The 17,118-nt window shown below is 40.4% G+C and overlaps 1 protein-coding gene across 2 annotated transcripts; it reads right to left on the bottom strand.

Annotated features, from left to right (window-relative positions):
• Window positions 1-2,298: 2,298 nt before the first annotated feature.
• On the bottom strand, window positions 2,299-12,432 carry LOC108093218 (uncharacterized G-patch domain protein DDB_G0278987). 2 transcript variants are annotated; one of them, XM_017193184.1, is made up of 3 exons: window positions 12,077-12,432; window positions 3,683-3,943; window positions 2,299-3,358 (listed from the first exon to the last, which is right to left on the bottom strand). In XM_017193184.1, exons 1-3 carry the CDS (start codon window positions 12,167-12,169, stop codon window positions 2,570-2,572), a joined length of 1,143 nt encoding a protein of 380 aa, XP_017048673.1. In that variant the 5' UTR covers window positions 12,170-12,432; the 3' UTR covers window positions 2,299-2,569. The 2 variants fall into 2 exon arrangements, with proteins under 2 accessions (XP_017048673.1, XP_017048674.1); XM_017193185.1 differs by having other exon boundaries at window positions 2,299-3,355.
• Between the last annotated feature and the right edge of the window lie 4,686 nt (window positions 12,433-17,118).

The following is a 17,118-nucleotide window of genomic DNA, read 5'->3' as shown; positions in this document are numbered from 1 at the left end:
TGCAGTTCAATGGTGGTTAAATGATAGCACACAGATGTATAACTTAATTGAAGGCATCAAAGGCGTAATTATTGAGCTGTTAGATAAACAAATTTTAATTGGGATTAAGATAAATATTTGTAAAGCTCACGTTTCAGTAAAAAATAAAACAATGAAATGCGTTCATAGAAAAATCTTTTCAAATTTTATTTAAATTAACTTTTTTTTAAAGTATTTAAATATAAAACTTTACATTTTGTTTTTATTATTCACATTCATTTTATGTCAAAAAAAAAATATCTTTTTATAAAACCAGACAATCCCTTTGCAAAAGGCCACATTTACCATTTTAATTTTCTAAATCGACCACTTTCTAATTTCCATTTAATTAATTTACCATTCGCATGACCCTTTGTTTGTGTTTACTTTTACCCAAGGGAGTATTTTAGATGCTTTCTATAGAATTACTGCAACCATTTTATAATTAGTGAGGCATATACAAATGAAAATGAAATTTACCGGGCGACACTCTCGGTTTTGTTGCTTTCCCATCTGTCGGGATTGAAAAGCTAAACAAACTGGTGCAAAAATTATGCAAACAGTTGAAGTGAAAGGGAGCAAAAAAAGAACTCTGCATGCATTGCAGATGAAAGCACTTCATTAGCGAAAATGTTGAATGTTTATTTTCACATATGCCTGGACACACACTTCCGGCTCCCTTTTGAATTCAATTTGAATTCCATTACGTCCAACGGAGAAGTGAAAGGAGTAGAAAGCAGCAAAGGACGAGGGTAAATGAAATTTGGAAGGACTCCACTGCAGTATTTTCCAAATATTCCATTGAATTACGGTTATCGGATACCGGAATCTTATGTGAACCATTCTAGGTATATTGCCAATCCAGAAACATAAGATTGTTTTATTTCCATTTCCCAGGCATTCGGTTTTCCATTTCTGTGTGCTCTGGTAATTTCGAAGACAATTTCATTGAAATATTGCCAGTTTGCGGTTGGTCTGATTGGCAGGCAATTAATGATTGGGTGACTTCGATTTAAATCGTAAAGCACTGACGCCAGTTAAATAAATAAATAACTAAAAGAATCCGAGCCCCTTGTTCGCTTAATTTATTGTCATAATTATTACATTTTCCATTTTCAGTTATTGTATTCATTTCGATTCGCTTATTAATTATGTAACGTTATTAATGCTGTCAGCATTTCCATTTATTTGTAATTTGTTTGCCGATGTTTTTTTCCCGGCCTCGTTATTGTTAATGGTCTTTTGTGCCACGGCCTCTGGGGTGAAATCCGTTCAGCTTTTGTCCGGCTGCTGTCAGTGCGAATATTTGTAGTTTATATTTAAATATTTTATGCACTTGCCTGCCAATTGTTTGCATCTGTGAATTATGGCCATTATTTGGCGTAAGCAAATAATGTCGAATATCAATCATGGGCCATAAAAAGGTTCTTTTTCACACTGGCTAAAACGGAAATGATTTAGCGATATTGCTGACATTGGGGAATATTGCAAATGTAGTCATCCGGCTTTATTGGACCCAGGATAATTGTGTTAAATAGGCATTTTTTCCATATCCCTTATAATGTGTTCTTGTTTTCTCTTTTGCTGTATGCTTTTAGGGTTCATTGGATTTTGGATCTGTTTTGAAAGCCATAGCATACTTATATGCGTTTGAGGATTAGTTTTATGTAGAGTGTTTTGTATTTTGACAGTAAATTTGATAAAAGATTTAATTTATGTTGGCTATTAACAATGGACTATAAAATAAAAACAGTAAGCATTCAATGAAGGCATTAGAGAAAATATTACTTATTTAATTATTTACTTACTTTACTTTACCAAAAATAAACAAATTTATGCAGGCTTTTACACAATTTCTACGCTTGCATTTATTCTTGTTTCATAACAATTTTTTGAATCAATATTTTATCCAATCAAATACCGAATGAAACCTGGTAATCACCCGCAAAAGCCTCATGATTTATTTATTTGCACACGACGTCGTCACTTTGCAATGCTGAAAAGCGATGTTGTAACTAATGTAGCTGCTGTAATTATTCATGCCACTAAAATGTTGCCAGCAACCAGCAACATGTTGCCGGGTGAATTGCGTCGAGGGCTCCACGAGCCGCACTTGAAAAATTAATGAGAGCCACTCGAATCGCTAATCACATGTAAGTGAAGCGTTCTCCGGCCAACCCTCCACTCCTGGAGGACTCCCGGGTTCCTCGGGTTTTCGGGGTGGGGGAAAACAGGAAACGCATCGATTGCCGGGGCGTGGACACATTGAACTCTCGAGGGTTGCGTTTTTGCTGAATGCCATTGTTCGATTTTTATTCATATTCCGCATTAACAATAGAAAACTTAGCCGTACGTCGGTTACAATATATTTCAATTAGTCGGTAGCCTTAACTAAATTCGAGGGTTGCTCAGCCCGCAATTCCGTAAACTATATCACAAGTACTTATGCATACAACAAACAAAATTCCTAATTACTTTCACCTATCGTTCCGTTTGCAGTTCGATATTAATGTTTAGCCCGCCCGATGAGACCCCGCCTCATAACTATATTCTATATCTCGATGCTCTTGGCCTGCAGGCTCTTCAGGATGCCGAGCAGCTGCAGGGATTCCAGTGGCTCGAAGTCATCTGCATAGCGAACGGACGAGGCCTTCACCACATGACGCTCCCTGGGCAAGTCCAATGTCAGTGGAAGTTGCTCGGCCATCACGGAATGGTGCGTGATGAGGGCCTTCAGGCTGGTGAACTGCTTCTTGGCTCCCTTCAGGCGGTACATCTGATTCCGGGTGGACTGCACCGGATAGCTCTTCACCTTGTTGCTCTTTTCGAGTCGCAGGACGAGTTCGAAGTGCCGCGGAGTGCTGCGGCGCAGGAGGAAGCTGCCAGGTGTCGCCTGCTGGAGGTGTTCCATTGACGCCTTCGCCGTAATCCTCGGCTGGTACCAGGGACACTCCAGCAACTCCGGCTCCTCGTCCTCATCGTCGTCCGAGTTTTGATTGGCGCTAATGTATCTGGTGAACAGAGGAGCTGCTCTGCGCCGTTTGCTCATCGAGTTGGGGGAGTTCTCGGCCAGCAGTTGGCAGCAATCGGAGATTCCTGCATCGGAGTCCTCCTCTGCATCCTCCTCCTCCTCCTCTTCGGGATTGGAGTCGCTGCTCGGCTGACTGCTCTGCCAGCAGTTGAGGGACAGCAAGGACTTCTGGGGCGAGCGCTTGGGCGTGGTTGAGTTGCTGCCGGTGGTGCTGCTGCTACTTTCGGTGGAGCTGCAGCTGCAATCCGCGTCGCGCTCCTCCTCCTCTTCCTCCGCGTCGGCGTGGTACGAGGAGTCGAGAAGGTCCTGCTAAAAAGAAAGGGGAAAAACCAATTAAATTACCATTCGAAAGAAAGGGTTCTTAAATTTATGGTTCCACTTGTGGAAACCTATTATGGGTGCACCACAATGTTTTACACGAATTGGTCTCAGATATCAAAATATTAATTTACATAGACCCTTATCAAAAATGCTATCTATAATGAAATTAGTTTTAGACTAGTTTCTGGTATGATATTAACATATTTCATAAATTTTAATAAGTATTTAATTTGTTTGTTTTAAGTTGCTATTGTTTTTGTATATCAATTTTTTTCCCAGCATTATTTCTAGCATATTATAAATTATACACACCTCATCATAATCGCTGGTGGGTTCTTCATTCAAGCTCTGTTCCTTTTGCGAGGGTTGCGCGAAGAGTTTGCGGTGCAGAAAATTCTTCATGCTGTCGTAGACCTTGTGCGTGCGACTCTGGATCGGTTCCTGTTTATCCAATTCACCGGCGGTCGGGAATTGCAGCTTGTTGCTCCATTGTTGGCACTTCTCGAAGGACGACTCCTTATTGAACTGACCATAGATGTCCGAGTATCCTGGACATTTGATGGCATTACGTAGCTGTCGGGGCGAGAACAAACAAGATGGATTTTTTGTTAGTTTTGGTCGGGAAATTTGTAGAAAGTGTCAGGAGTGGCCCTATAAATCTTATCTACCTCGGGGTTTCCCATTTCACTCGAACAGGGCTCTTGTGCAACAGCCACGCAGATAGCACACACACTGCCATCCCATTATCCTGGCTTTGTTCTGATTCTGCCTTTGTTAGACCAATCCCATTCCCATTCCCAGTGTCATTCCCCGGCTGAAAAAAACCCAACGACTGCTAATGCTTTTGGGTCACTGCTGCTGTGATATCCTTGTAATGCGCTTGCTCTACTTGTTCATTGTTGCACAATTTGCCTCTCCGTTGTTTTCCCTACTCGTATTTGCCTTTCATTTCGCTTATAAAATATTCATATGCAGCTCCTGTCGAGGGTTGCTAGTCGCTTTTTTTTCAACACCTACTTTTCCCTCGAAAATGTTTAAATAATTCCCGCTTTTAGGTGGTGCAAGTTAACACTTTGGCCGCCGTTGGTTAGAGCTTTATGAGAAGGGGTTTTGTTTTAAGCAAAGTGGCCCTTTGAGGGTTTAAAACGTTAATTTCACTATACATCAATACATTTAAGATTCTGGATGCCTTCTAGTTGACGGCGTCGAATTGGCGGCTATAAACTTTAACACATTCAATAAATTAGAGGCTTTGGAGCCCAAACAAAGGAAGTGCAGACGCAGAACTTCCGTTGCAGGCCATCCCATCCCATCGATTTGCATTTCCAATTGAAAATCTTGTTTATATGTGAACAAACATGGAGGCACCCCAAAATTGTTGCCACATCTTGGTCAGTCGGACATTAATTCGTGGCCAACGAGCCATGGCCGAAGAAGAGGTTGCCTTTGATGTGGCCACGCAGCGCATAAATCTGTTGAAAGTTTCGGCGCGGGGAAAAGCGGCGTGAAATGCCTCAAAAGTGTACCTTTTATCGGCTTAAATCAAACACAATGGGCCAACGAGCGTTTAATGGCTACGATTCTTGCCAGCTACATGAGTTTTAATTTATGCAAGGCCAGGCGAAAGAAAAGGAACCGTAATTTCAATGATAATAGGCCTTGAGCCAGAGGAAAACTGGCCCCGAAATAAAATCCAGCACACACAGTAGTGACCCAAAGGTGTTGGCGTGTTGGCCCTTTCGTTATTTTGATGGTGTTTCTCTTTGCCTGCTAATGCAATAATCATAGGTCTATCCCCCGCTCCCGCTCCAATTGGTTTATATTCCGATCCTGCCCTGCGGAAAGGTTGAGCTCTAATTGATGATGAAACAGCGCCCCGGGCCGGCTTTTCATTCTTGGTCATCTCTTTGTTTGGCCAGCGAGGTGTTAGCATATTTTCGTAATCAAAATGTGTTACAATAAAGACTCAGGTAACCGAATCGAGGCACCTTCGACAGCTGACAGACAAGAAGGTATGGTAGGTAGACCTGGCCGCAGACCCTTTTTCGACCTTATAAAAACAGTTGTTAAATTTTCATTTATTGTGCATTTAGAGGGGGGTACAGAAATTAGTTGAAGTGCCCGGAGTGAGTCGATGAATTTATTGAAATGTTTCCTTTGTGCGCCACTTGAGGTCCCACCGACATATGCCTGAATTTCTGAGCGCTGGCTCTGGAAAATCAAGCAGCTGCTGAAGGGTCTTGGAAAACAAAAACCACCCTACACTCGAGCGCAACCCACAACTTTCCACCTTGGGAAGTGGTTAACTGGTGGAAGTGGACTAGTGGCTTTTAAATTGCAACCGCAATAACGCTAACCGGCTACTTATCCGCTCACAAATTGGGCAATTGCCAAAGCAGCTGTGCTGCCAAAACAAAGCCCTCCCCTTTTGCCACCCTAAAACCAAAAAAAAAAAAACCTAAACTGTCAGTGCCACCCACTTTAAGTTCTGTTCCAACAATATCAATGAAATTTTGAAAATTCCTTCAGACATTTCCTATCGAAATTAGCAATATTTCATTTGGCTCCGGGCCATTAGTCGAGCGCTTTTGAATATTTCGTAGACATCTCGCTTTTAGTTCCAGCTAATTTGACAGTTTTATGCCACACCAAAAGAAACTCAAAGTGATCCCAGCACGGACACACGTGTCGGGGCTTTCAAAATGTCAGAGATACATGGACTTACGAGTAGTTTATGACATTTTTTAAAACACGTCCCGCACACATTTTGGACACACACCCCCTCCCCCTTCGCAGCCCCCAACTCCCCCTGAAAAAATACGGTTTTTCGGTGAGTTTTTCATTTTAGGCGGTTAAACGAGTTCGTTTTTGGAGACTCGTAAAATGATTTTCTCACTAATTTAGTTTTATATGCCAGGAAAATGTTTATGGGCTCAGGTTTTTGGTATGTTTTGTAAATTTTTTATTACAATTAGCCTTGCCTTTGGCTGGAAAATCCTTTGTTTAGCCACATGTGGCGTGTGGCATTGGCTTTTTTATGGCTTCCCATTGTTTTTTTTCGTCTGGCATTTTTATAGGTGTAAAAAATTGGGTCATATAAAAAATTATTGAAATGTGAATCGAATTGAGTTGTTTCTTTTCAACCGGGTGTTTTATGCGTGTTTAAAATACCATTTTGATGGGTTTATTAAATGCAAATGAAAATTGTTGAAATTTTAATTGCGTTTTATGGGCATATCTCTTTGGGGTTTTTCTATCTTGTGCGTGGGTTGTTCAAGAGATGAATATGAAGTTTATGTTTTGAAGAGCAGGCAATGAACTCTGGGAATTTATCACTTTGAGAGCCGAAGAACAATTTAATTAGAGACTGACAACTTTTTCTACAACTCCAGTACGTCAGCCTGTGTGTGGAAGTCTAGTGACTGGGCTTGCGAATAGTTTTTCCCGAGTCTAGTCGTCGTAATGCACACAAATCCTTGGTGGGAAGCCATATGAAACTCAAACACGGACAACGGACTGGTGATAACGATGATGTTGGCTAGGTTTTCCGTTCCCGGTTCTCTGTACTCTGTACTCTGATGGCTGATGGCCAGACTAAGCCAAAACCAAAAACTATTTGTAGCCAGTAGAGTAAACGAGAAGTGGGGAGGGGTTTAGGGGGTTGGAAAAAAGAGATATAGAAGGTTGGGCCGCTCGGATCCCGTTGAAAGCTTTTTTGCATATTTGCATTACATTTTCATGGCGTGGCATGTGGCGAACAAAACGAAGAGGGGCGAAAATTTATATTGAGTCGAGCGTAAAAATAACAATGCAGACAGTTGATGGTCGAGGCGGCAGACGGCATGAAAATAAGTGAAATTGTTGTTTACTCAAGGCGACGGGGCATTCGGTAGTTGGACAAAATATGGAGCATAAATTACAATGCATGCAAGTCGAATGCTTGCAGTCGCCGGCTATTTAATTATGCTCATCAATTGTGCAGGCTGCAGATTGTGCAGTTTCCCCAATAAATCTTTGGCTTAGTGAACAAGGCGTCTGCTTGGAAATTCCTAATTAAATGCACTTAAAAGCGGTGCAATTAATTTTCTATCCTTAGACTCCCCCTCTCCAGGGGCCCCCGAAAATCAAAGGGTCTGCATGTAAATACATGTGTACAACACGAACATCCAAATAAACATTAATCACTGGCCTTGAAAGGGAGCCAGAGTTCCAGAGATTCAGAGTTACAGAGTTCCTGGGTAAAAGTGCATTAAAATGCCTTAGAATTTAAATGCCTGCGCTCATTGCTGCTAATCGTCGCCAGCAGTTGATTTAATTTTAGCTGCATCTCATCGAGAATTATGAGGCCCATCACGGGATCTCTGCAGTCGGGGAAATCCACTTAAGCAGGGCGTCGAAGGCACCAGAGCATGGCATCATGAGCCACACGAGGAGGAAAATGCTTTCGGCCTGATTTCCCTAACACAAATCGCTCGAAACCATTGTTTATGCGGAAAATTATATTTGATTTCTTAGTATTTTCTTAAGCATTCTAACATTGCCTGATTTTCGGTATAACTAATTAATGTTAATCATCCAACAACATACTAATTTATCTGAATAAAATATTTTGCATGTTAATTAGGATATGAATATTTATAAGACACTAGCAAACCCGGCGAACTTTGTTCTGCCTTTTTTTGGAAAAAATTACAAAAATAATCAAAAACCTACATTAATATTTAATTTTTATTTCTGTATTTTGGTACATAGGCGTCGATCAAGTTGTTCTTCCATGTTTCATTGCTTAATGATACATCTGCTGAAGATTTCTCGAAGCAATTGCTGACTATCGGCAATGGTCAAGTACCTGTCGATGAATCGAGCGGATTAATATCATTTCGAAATAATTTTTGTAATTTTGTCTCATCAAAAAGGAACTTATCAACAATGTATTTGCAAACATTATTTCTAACTACAAAAATAAGGAATGGTTGAGTGAGAGAGCCATTTTAGCGGCTAAGAATAAAGATGTTGATGACCTGAACTACATAATTCAAAATAAGATCATTGGAACAATGCATTCATTCAAATCTATTGACTGAGTCACAAATGAAGATGAAGCCACCAACTATTCAATTAAATTTTTAAACTCTTTGGACGTGCCTGGCTTACCACTTACAAAAATTATTTCGAAATGATATTAATCCGCTCGATTCATCGACAGGTACTTGACCATTGCCGATAGTCAGCAATTGCTTCGAGAAATCTTCAGCAGATGTATCATTAAGCAATGAAACATGGAAGAACAACTTGATCGACGCCTATGTACCAAAATACAGAAATAAAAATTAAATATTAATGTAGGTTTTTGATTATTTTTGTAATTTTTTCCAAAAAAAGGCAGAACAAAGTTCGCCGGATATGTCGCTGGCATTCCCAACCTGATTAATAAATTACCACACATGAGGTAACACATATCTTCGATCAAGAGTAAAGCCCGATTATGTATCTCCTCATTCATCTCAATGTCGTGATTTCTGGAACTGACACGAATTTGATGTAAAATATCTTCTGACATATTATCCTTGTATTTGTGCCACAGGTTACATGGGTTTGAGGGAGTACATGTCGAAATTATGATAGCGAATAATGTGCGTATCTGAATAGGACTTAGGGTACTTTTTATTCCGTTCGACATACCATTAAAGCAGCATAATCCAGGCGTTTCTCCGGAAAACTTCAGTGCACCGCAATACTCGCAAACAACGTCCATTTGCCCAATGCAAACGCTAGGATGCAAGCTGTAATCAGTGATGCAATCGTATTGAAACGCTGCTCGATTCAAATCAGCACTTGATAAATTTCTTCTGCGTCGCAAATGATCTATTTCTTGACCTCTGTTGTAAGCTCGACGATTCTGCATTGTCAACCGAGCCGTATTACGGATTGCCTCTCTTTGCTCTGCTGATTGAGAAGCACGAAGTCGACCTATTCTAACGCGGTTCTGTTCACGTTCAATGTTTTGTTCTTCTTCAGACCTTCCATTTGCAGTATTTTGTAGTCTTCTTGCATTACGGCTTTGTCGGGAAAGATTCGATCGTCTTGGTCGCGGCATTATTAATTAAACTTCCCTTCACTTCAATTCACAAAAAGCACGAAAAACTTCACTTCACTTCAATTCACCAAAATCACAAATAATTTCTACTCACTTTAAAAAAATTGAGTTAAAATGCTATGGTAGTGTGTGCTTGTCAGTTTGATGAGGTAATAACTCAGTTTATATGCGATTTTTGGTATGTCGAACGGAATAAAAAGTACCCTAACTCCTATTCCGGGCTCTAAGCTAGCTTCCTACCAATTTTCAGCCAAATCTGTTCAGCCGTTCTTAAGTTATAAGTGGTGGAACTAACACAACTTGCTTTTATATATATAGATTTGTCATTTGTCATTTATGCAAAACATACGATGGCTACTTGATTTAATCATTGGAATTTATCAATCGCATACCCATACCTTTTCTAAATTTATGATGGATGACCGTTTATATTTTAAATATTTTGTAAATTGAAAATGGGCCTGTTGCTGATTAATGCTTGTTATAATCGAAGCGGAATATTAAATGAGCAAGAAAATTAATTAATTAAAACTGTTGCCCCTAATGAAATGTAATCAAATACTTATTGAAGTAATAATCCCATGTTCATAAACACTTCGACAGAATAAACCCCATAAGCGCAGTTCGCTTTAATAAGACCGCTGCAAAGTCGAGTTTATCTCTTCCGTCTTAATTGTCTCCGATTTTAATCTAGCAATATGGTTGCAGTTCCCTCCTTCCTCGGACGTTTTCCCTGCCAACCAGACAGCATATGGTCATTTCAGACGGAGCGAACAGTTGTGTGACAATTTTATTAGTTCTGCTCTTTCGATATATGGTGCTCGTACTGCAGTTCGTGACGATTGCGTTTTGTATCTTTGACCCGCGCGATAGGCGAGATGCCTTTTATCTGTTGCGAACCGGCTAATTGAAATCGTTTGTCAGCACATCCAGTTGACTCTGTAAACAGACTGAGTCTGGTAATAGATTTTGATAACGGAAGCGGTGGGGCTTTCGGGTATGTGCCAAGTGATTTATACGTGGAGATCTAAGGGATATAAGAGGGCGCATTCCCGCACTTTACAGTTTGAAGAAGTCTTTTGTAGGACTCGAGTCTTCTCGGTAAAACAACTCCCGTTGTGGCCACACCCAGACTTCCCTTGTCAAAAGACAATCCTTTGGGAGCCAAAACAGCCAACACCTACACCCAAAACCAGACAGAAATTGAATAAAAGGAGAGGAGAGGGAGGAGGAAGACGGATTTTCATAGATCAAAACAAAAAGAATCCGAGAGACGAGATACAGAAGGCGATGGGTGTCAATTCCAGTGAAAAATGACTGGATGAAAAATGCAGAGGTCGGCATAAAAGGAGGAGGCAAAACGCAAACTGTCATTCAGTTTAAAATTACAAACTTTTCTCTGTTCGTCGTGGTTCTTTAAACAAATATTTTGATAAATGCTGCTCAGATGTCGTGGCATTGTTATGAGCTGTATCTGAGTATCTGTGTATCTGCGCGGCATCTCCGCATCCCAAGTCAAATAAGGAGATTAGTAAAGCAAAGTAGCTGTTGGCTTAAGAAAAGTTGACTTTGCATTCAGGTAGCTGGCGAGGTAGTTTGTCTTAATTAAGCTATCATTTTTTGGGCATCGCGGCTAGACGATGAAGCCTAGTTAGCGCTTATCGCCAATCAAAAACAAATAACATATGCGCTTTGTTTGCATATAGAAATGCATTTTCTCAAATCAATCACTATCTTTATGGGGCCAACATATGTTTTGATTTCAATTCCCAGTTCGGGCTTCGTTTGTTTGCTCTACTTATCGCCAGAAATCAGGCTGCATTTACAATTTGATTTATTTGAATTTAGATTTACGCTCGGCTTAGCTCGCTAACTTTACTATCGCCCTTCTACCCGCCCTCTGTTTGCATATAACTTTGATTTAGTTTTTATGCAAATCATATTTATTTGGCCCTATGTGATTTAGTGTTCCACTGATTTACGTCGACAGTCGAGTTTATTATGCTGCGCTTTCGTTGTTTTTGTTGTTTCTGGCTTTATGGGACGGTGTTGTTGTTCCTGGTATCTGTGACACTAAATCATTTTAATTGTTGTCGTTCGTGTTTCGAATTTGGCTATGGCCCCCCCCTCTCCCCTGGTCGACGTAGTGGGGAGTTCACTGTAGATAGTGCTAAGTGTGCGTGGGTTGGCCGAATAGATGTTTCGGTGGTGTGTGGGGAGTGTGAAATGTGCATAGACTGCTAGGAACTACAGATCCCAGAACGGCTTGAGTCATCAAGGGCATGAATGTCTATGAAGATAGATTGTGGCTGAGAACGAAGACATCTTAAGGTTTTTTGAACTTTTCTCCATGGAAGCTCTAAGAGGGTTCTTCATTTGCTATAAATTACTTTTTTTTAGAAGGCTTTCAATACTTCCTTGAAGTAATTATGCGTTCATTAATTTACATACCTTTCAAAGTACTTTTCTTGGGACTAACAATTTTGAATATTACCCAATATACTAAAAATTTTCCTACAACTATTAAGGTTTCATTACCAAGGGGTTTTCAAAAAAGACTTCAATATCAGGAATTTCAAAAGGGGACTTAAGGATCTCTGGAAACTTACCATCTTGTTCTTCTGCTGAGTATCCTTTTTGCTGATGTTTTTGTTGATGTTATCCGTGGCGCCAAAGCGATTGTATTGGAAAAGGCGACCCATTTTCGTCAGATATCGAAGTAATTCTTCCGGTTTTGTTTACACTTTGCTCTTTAAACACAAACACAATCTGGCAAAGTCGTAATTTCAAGAACTTTATGTGCCCTTCAAGAGTCTGATAATTTAGCGCGTAAAAGGAATTCGAATCGAAGTCGAAGTCCGGCGAGTGTTGGGTTTCGGTTTTGGGTTCGTTTATCGAATTCGGTTTTCGAGTCCCGGGAGCGGTACGAGCGATCGGTTCGAAGTGCGCAGAGGGAATGAAATCCATGGGGCGACTGCATCGAAAAATACAACGGAAAATGAGCACGAGACGCAAGAAGAAGACGGAGCGGTGCGGCGAGGTGGGCGGGGGTGAGTCAAAGAGAGAGTGAGAGAGAGAGCGGTGAAAGGGAGGCAACGACGAGGGCAGCAACAGCCAGCCGCTGAGATACAAATACAAATTTCATGACAGGCAAGCCGGCGTTGTTCATGCATTTTACCGCTAGTTCATTCTATGCCTCTCTCATTTTGTGGCTGTGTGTGTGTTCGAGTTGGTTTTTCTTCATTTGCTGTGCTCAAAGTACACACACACACACACGCGCGGCCAGTGGAACACTCAAAACAGCAACAGCGCAAATAGAAGTTGATCCGGAAATGCAGTTAGTCGACGCTGAGATACCATGTAATTTGTTGCATACCCTACGGCGCAAAAGCATTGCCCATGTCCTTTTAAAAGGAAAAGCCTGAGTTAATTTAGTTTATTAGTAATAGATGATAAGAAGTTAACTGAAGAGTTAAAAAGTGACTTGTTTTAATTTTAAAATTATTTTTTTGTATGTTTGTCAGTAACTTTTTGGAAATATATTTATTGGTCTTAAAAACATATGTTTTTAAATTCACATTAACTTAGTTTATATAGAAACTATCATTTAAAGTTTTCCCCTAACATTTTTCTTATCCAGCATACCCAAGCACTCTAGAAACCACGGGTATAAAAACCACTCCAACAAAAAGCGAAATGAGAAAAATTTACTACAACCAACGGAAACTACACTGAAACAAAAAGAAGCAGCCAAATGAAAGGCGAGACACGGCTGTTTTGGGCAGCGGGCAAAGTGAATGAAATGGAAATGGAATGAAATGCGAGTTTGAGTGACTGACGGACTGACGATGAACCTTGAGGGTAGGAAAGTCAGTCAGTCATCCGTTCGTTCGGTGAGTGAGTTGGCGAGCGGACGAGCGGGCGAGTGAGTGGGTCTGTCACTCCTCAACAAGTTGAGTCCCCAGTGGGTGGTTGGGTGGTTGGGTGGTTTCTCGGGGTGGCACTACTGGGCCGAAGGGCAAGGAAGTGGAACGCTGAGCGGGGAACTTGGCCCGCTGGCGAGTCATTCATTTTGGGCAGCAGTTTCTGGTTCTGATTCTGCTTTCGAATCAGAAGCGGTAGCAGTGGCTGCAAAAAGTGGCAGAAGTCCAGCTAAGTTTTGACTTTTCATTTCTTTATTGACAGAAGGCGTTCATATAGCCGAGGGTAACACAATATCACTGAGCGCTAATTAAAAAAAACTTTATTCTTTTAAACGTTATCTAAATGACATTCAATGAAGATTAGCAATTCCTTATTGCTACTTACTGCTAAATACATATGTATTTAAATAAATTAATAAATTATTTTAAAAAATTCGAACAAATCCATCCTTTAATTAAAGGGGTAAATTATTTTTAAATGAACAAAGATGTTTACTTTAGATTCAACTTGGCTTTAGTTAGATTAATTGTTTATAAAATGGTATGTTCGTATTATTCGTATTTGTATACTAAAGTCATAGAGAGAACTTCGGAGTAAACTTCAATGCTATTATTGTGATCTTCACCGTATGTCCTGAATGAGTCCTTGCCTTTGAAGGTGTGTGAGTATGTGTGCCGTTTGAGTATGTGTGTGTCAATGATGCGCGCTCTACATTTGGCTTCTTCATTTGCCTCTGTGTTCTCTGTGCTGGTTTTACACATTGCCTTTTGCTTATTTGTTTAACGTCCTCGTAATCGTATGTAGCCGCTATAAAGCCACCCACTGTGCTGCATTTTCCTCCTGCCTTTTCCCGGCTTTTCCTCTTTATCAGCCGCACTACATTGAAACTTTCATCGTCATTTTCTGGTTGCTTTTTTTGCACGAGCATAAAATAAACACAAAAACTTTGCAGCCTCATTCAGGAGTCGGAACCAAAGTCCTGCTCTCCCCCGATTTTCCCAGCTCCTCGTCCTGGTTGGCCGTAATTATCATTATCCTTTCGGCTCTCGTTTTGCGCTTTTCATTTTTCCGTGTGCTGTTTATACAGGCAACTATGGCACTTTAATTGAAGTCAATTTTTTATACTCTGCGGCTGCCCTGGCAACTTTTACCGCTGCCCCGCCCTCATTTTTCGCACAGCGCCCCCAGCCCCGCTTTCCCGCAGCCATTTTCATTGAAAATAATTTTGCAACTTATTAGCACCTCCGGAAATTATGAGTTCAAGTTTTTTTGTGGCTTGTTTACGAGCTTCGCTTGGCTCGCTCCCATTTTCCCATTTTATTATTAATTGAGCTGCTCCGGTTTGGCTTCAGAGGTTCCCCTTTTGTTTACTTAATTAGCGCTTCGGAAGGATGAAGGAAACTTCCATCAGTGGACGGAGAAGTCCTGTCGTCAAGAGTTTTGTGGCTTTATACCAAAATTAGCTAGAGTTTCAAGTTAATTGAAACTGTTTTTTTGTTGAGGAGAAATGAATAGTTTCTGAACAGCTGCAGTTAATACCTGATCGGCCACCTAATAAATCATGCAAGTATAAAAACTAAAATCCCTTTTTTGTGACTCGCATAGCAGCTTACTATTAATCCCATATTTGAATGTATTTTACCCCTGGTCAGGAAATTTGTTACCCGCATATTCTACCCTCCTACAAAAATTATTTTTTATGCCTGGATATCAAAGCCCGAGCTGCAAATCACAATTAGATTATAACATTAATAAGTCGCTTTAACAAATGTTCAAATTTTCCGCCCTGCACAAATCACCTCCCCCTTTCATCCGACGACCTTCCACTTAGCTAAGCTGATATTTTGGCAACAGTTGCGAAAATTGAATTCGGTTGCAGCATTTAATAAATATCCCATTGTATGGTATCGATGAGAAAGCACTTTCGGGACTCTCAAGGAAAGAATACATAAATCAAGTGCAACCCCCTGACATCGGCAGCTGGGAGAAACTCCACCTTGCTCCTGTGTGAATTGCAGTTTCATTAGATAGAAAGCTTTTCCAGCACTGAGGTTGATTTGTCATCACAATAACATCAATTTCGAAACCCGAATTTTTCAAGAGCCTTTGATTTTTCCAAATGAATGTTGTGTAAATTTTGCCAGCTGTTCCCTTTCGACTGCCAGAGTTTTCCTCGATTTTCCTCCACGCCACTTGGCACTTAATGTTTGTCAATTATTTGCAGTAATTTGCAATATTTCTAAATGCTTTTGCCGAGAATGGTGATCCGCCCCCTAAATTGTTTTTAATGGCCATTTGCACTTAAGCATCGACTGCAATAACACCCCCTCAACGGAATGTAATGGCTTCATTATTGAGAGCAATAAATGGCCTACAAGAAAGCTCTCGGTTTTCTGTTTGTTATTGTTGTTCAGGTCGTTGGGTTTTCTGATTTAATTTATAGTCGCAGCGCGTAGGGAAAATAAATGTATATTTATTGACAAAGACAAGCCCAAGACTTGATTTCCCACCGCGCGACAGGAGGTCGATGGCAAGTGTTAAAAACGTAGTTATAGATATGCAGCGGAGACAATTTGTTTGGAGGAAAAGCCACTCGAATCATTACTCCAAAATATTCCATGGGGCTTTCCCATTGAAAAACATTTGGCCTGCGGCGCCTTTGTTTTCCTTTCAGATATTCCACATTTATCTTTTATCTTTAACCCGATTCTCAAGTGACTATAGCAATTATGTTTATAAATGATTTGTTAGGGGTGGTCTGGTATTCTGTAAACCTCTCTCAAGTGTTTTGGGTTCGCTGGTAAATCCTTTATTTTATAGAAGACTCCAAAATTATGTGTGAAAACCATTAAATCTTAGTTTAATTGTTTTCTGCTCTTGTCAAAGCCTCTGGGGCAATGAATTTTGGATCTCGGTTTTTCCTTTTCTGCTTTTCTGTATTCTGTATTCCCCGGTTTTGGTTTACGACTGCCGGCAAGTTCAACGGATTTTTTAATTGCTGCGCTTTGCGTTTTGGTTGATTTTCAATGTTCTCATTTTATTTGTTTCGGTTTTCGTTTCGTTTTTCCCCCTTTTTTTCGCCCGCCCCCCGGTAATAAATCATTTTGGTTTTTCGGGGGAGGGAGCAAAGCGTTTTGAATAATTTTTGTTGTTAATTTCTGTTTTGATTTAGCTCCCAAGAAGCGGTGAACTTTCGTTATTCATATTTTATAGGACATTAACTTGTCCCGCCGATAATTTTGTTTGACATGGTTTTAGTGTCGGCCCCCGGGAAAACCGAGATTTTCCTTAGTTAGCGCTTCCCGATCAATCAGTCATTTATCAAAAGTTTCTTTCACTTTACTTTTCCCAGCGGCCCCGCCCATTCATATTTCTTCTGATAAAAAAAAGCCCGCTAGATTTCGGGAATTTCTCACACGTTTCGTTACATATCAAATAAATGGAGTTCTCCCCCTTGTCCATCGTGTTTGTTTTCTGTTTTCTTCTCCGTAATGATTCCGATAACGCCCACATTAACGAGAACTTTCCGTATTGCCCCGCACACGAACAATGAAAACGATTTTCCAGCAGCACAAACAATTATAGCGATGCATAAATTAAGTACAACCCAATGTGAATAACTAATTTCCTGTACGGCAATTACTAAAAAGAGAGGCGCAATACCACACAACTCCACTTCAATTCAGTTCCAAGAGAAAGACTACGACCAAGTGCGCATTAAATGAGC

Source organism: Drosophila ficusphila, unplaced genomic scaffold (assembly GCF_018152265.1).
Source record: "Drosophila ficusphila isolate 14025-0441.05 unplaced genomic scaffold, ASM1815226v1 contig_106, whole genome shotgun sequence".
In the NCBI taxonomy this organism is placed as follows: Eukaryota; Metazoa; Arthropoda; class Insecta; order Diptera; family Drosophilidae; genus Drosophila; species Drosophila ficusphila.
Note: the sequence above shows the minus strand (reverse complement) of the source record. Positions and strands in the feature narration are given on the sequence as shown.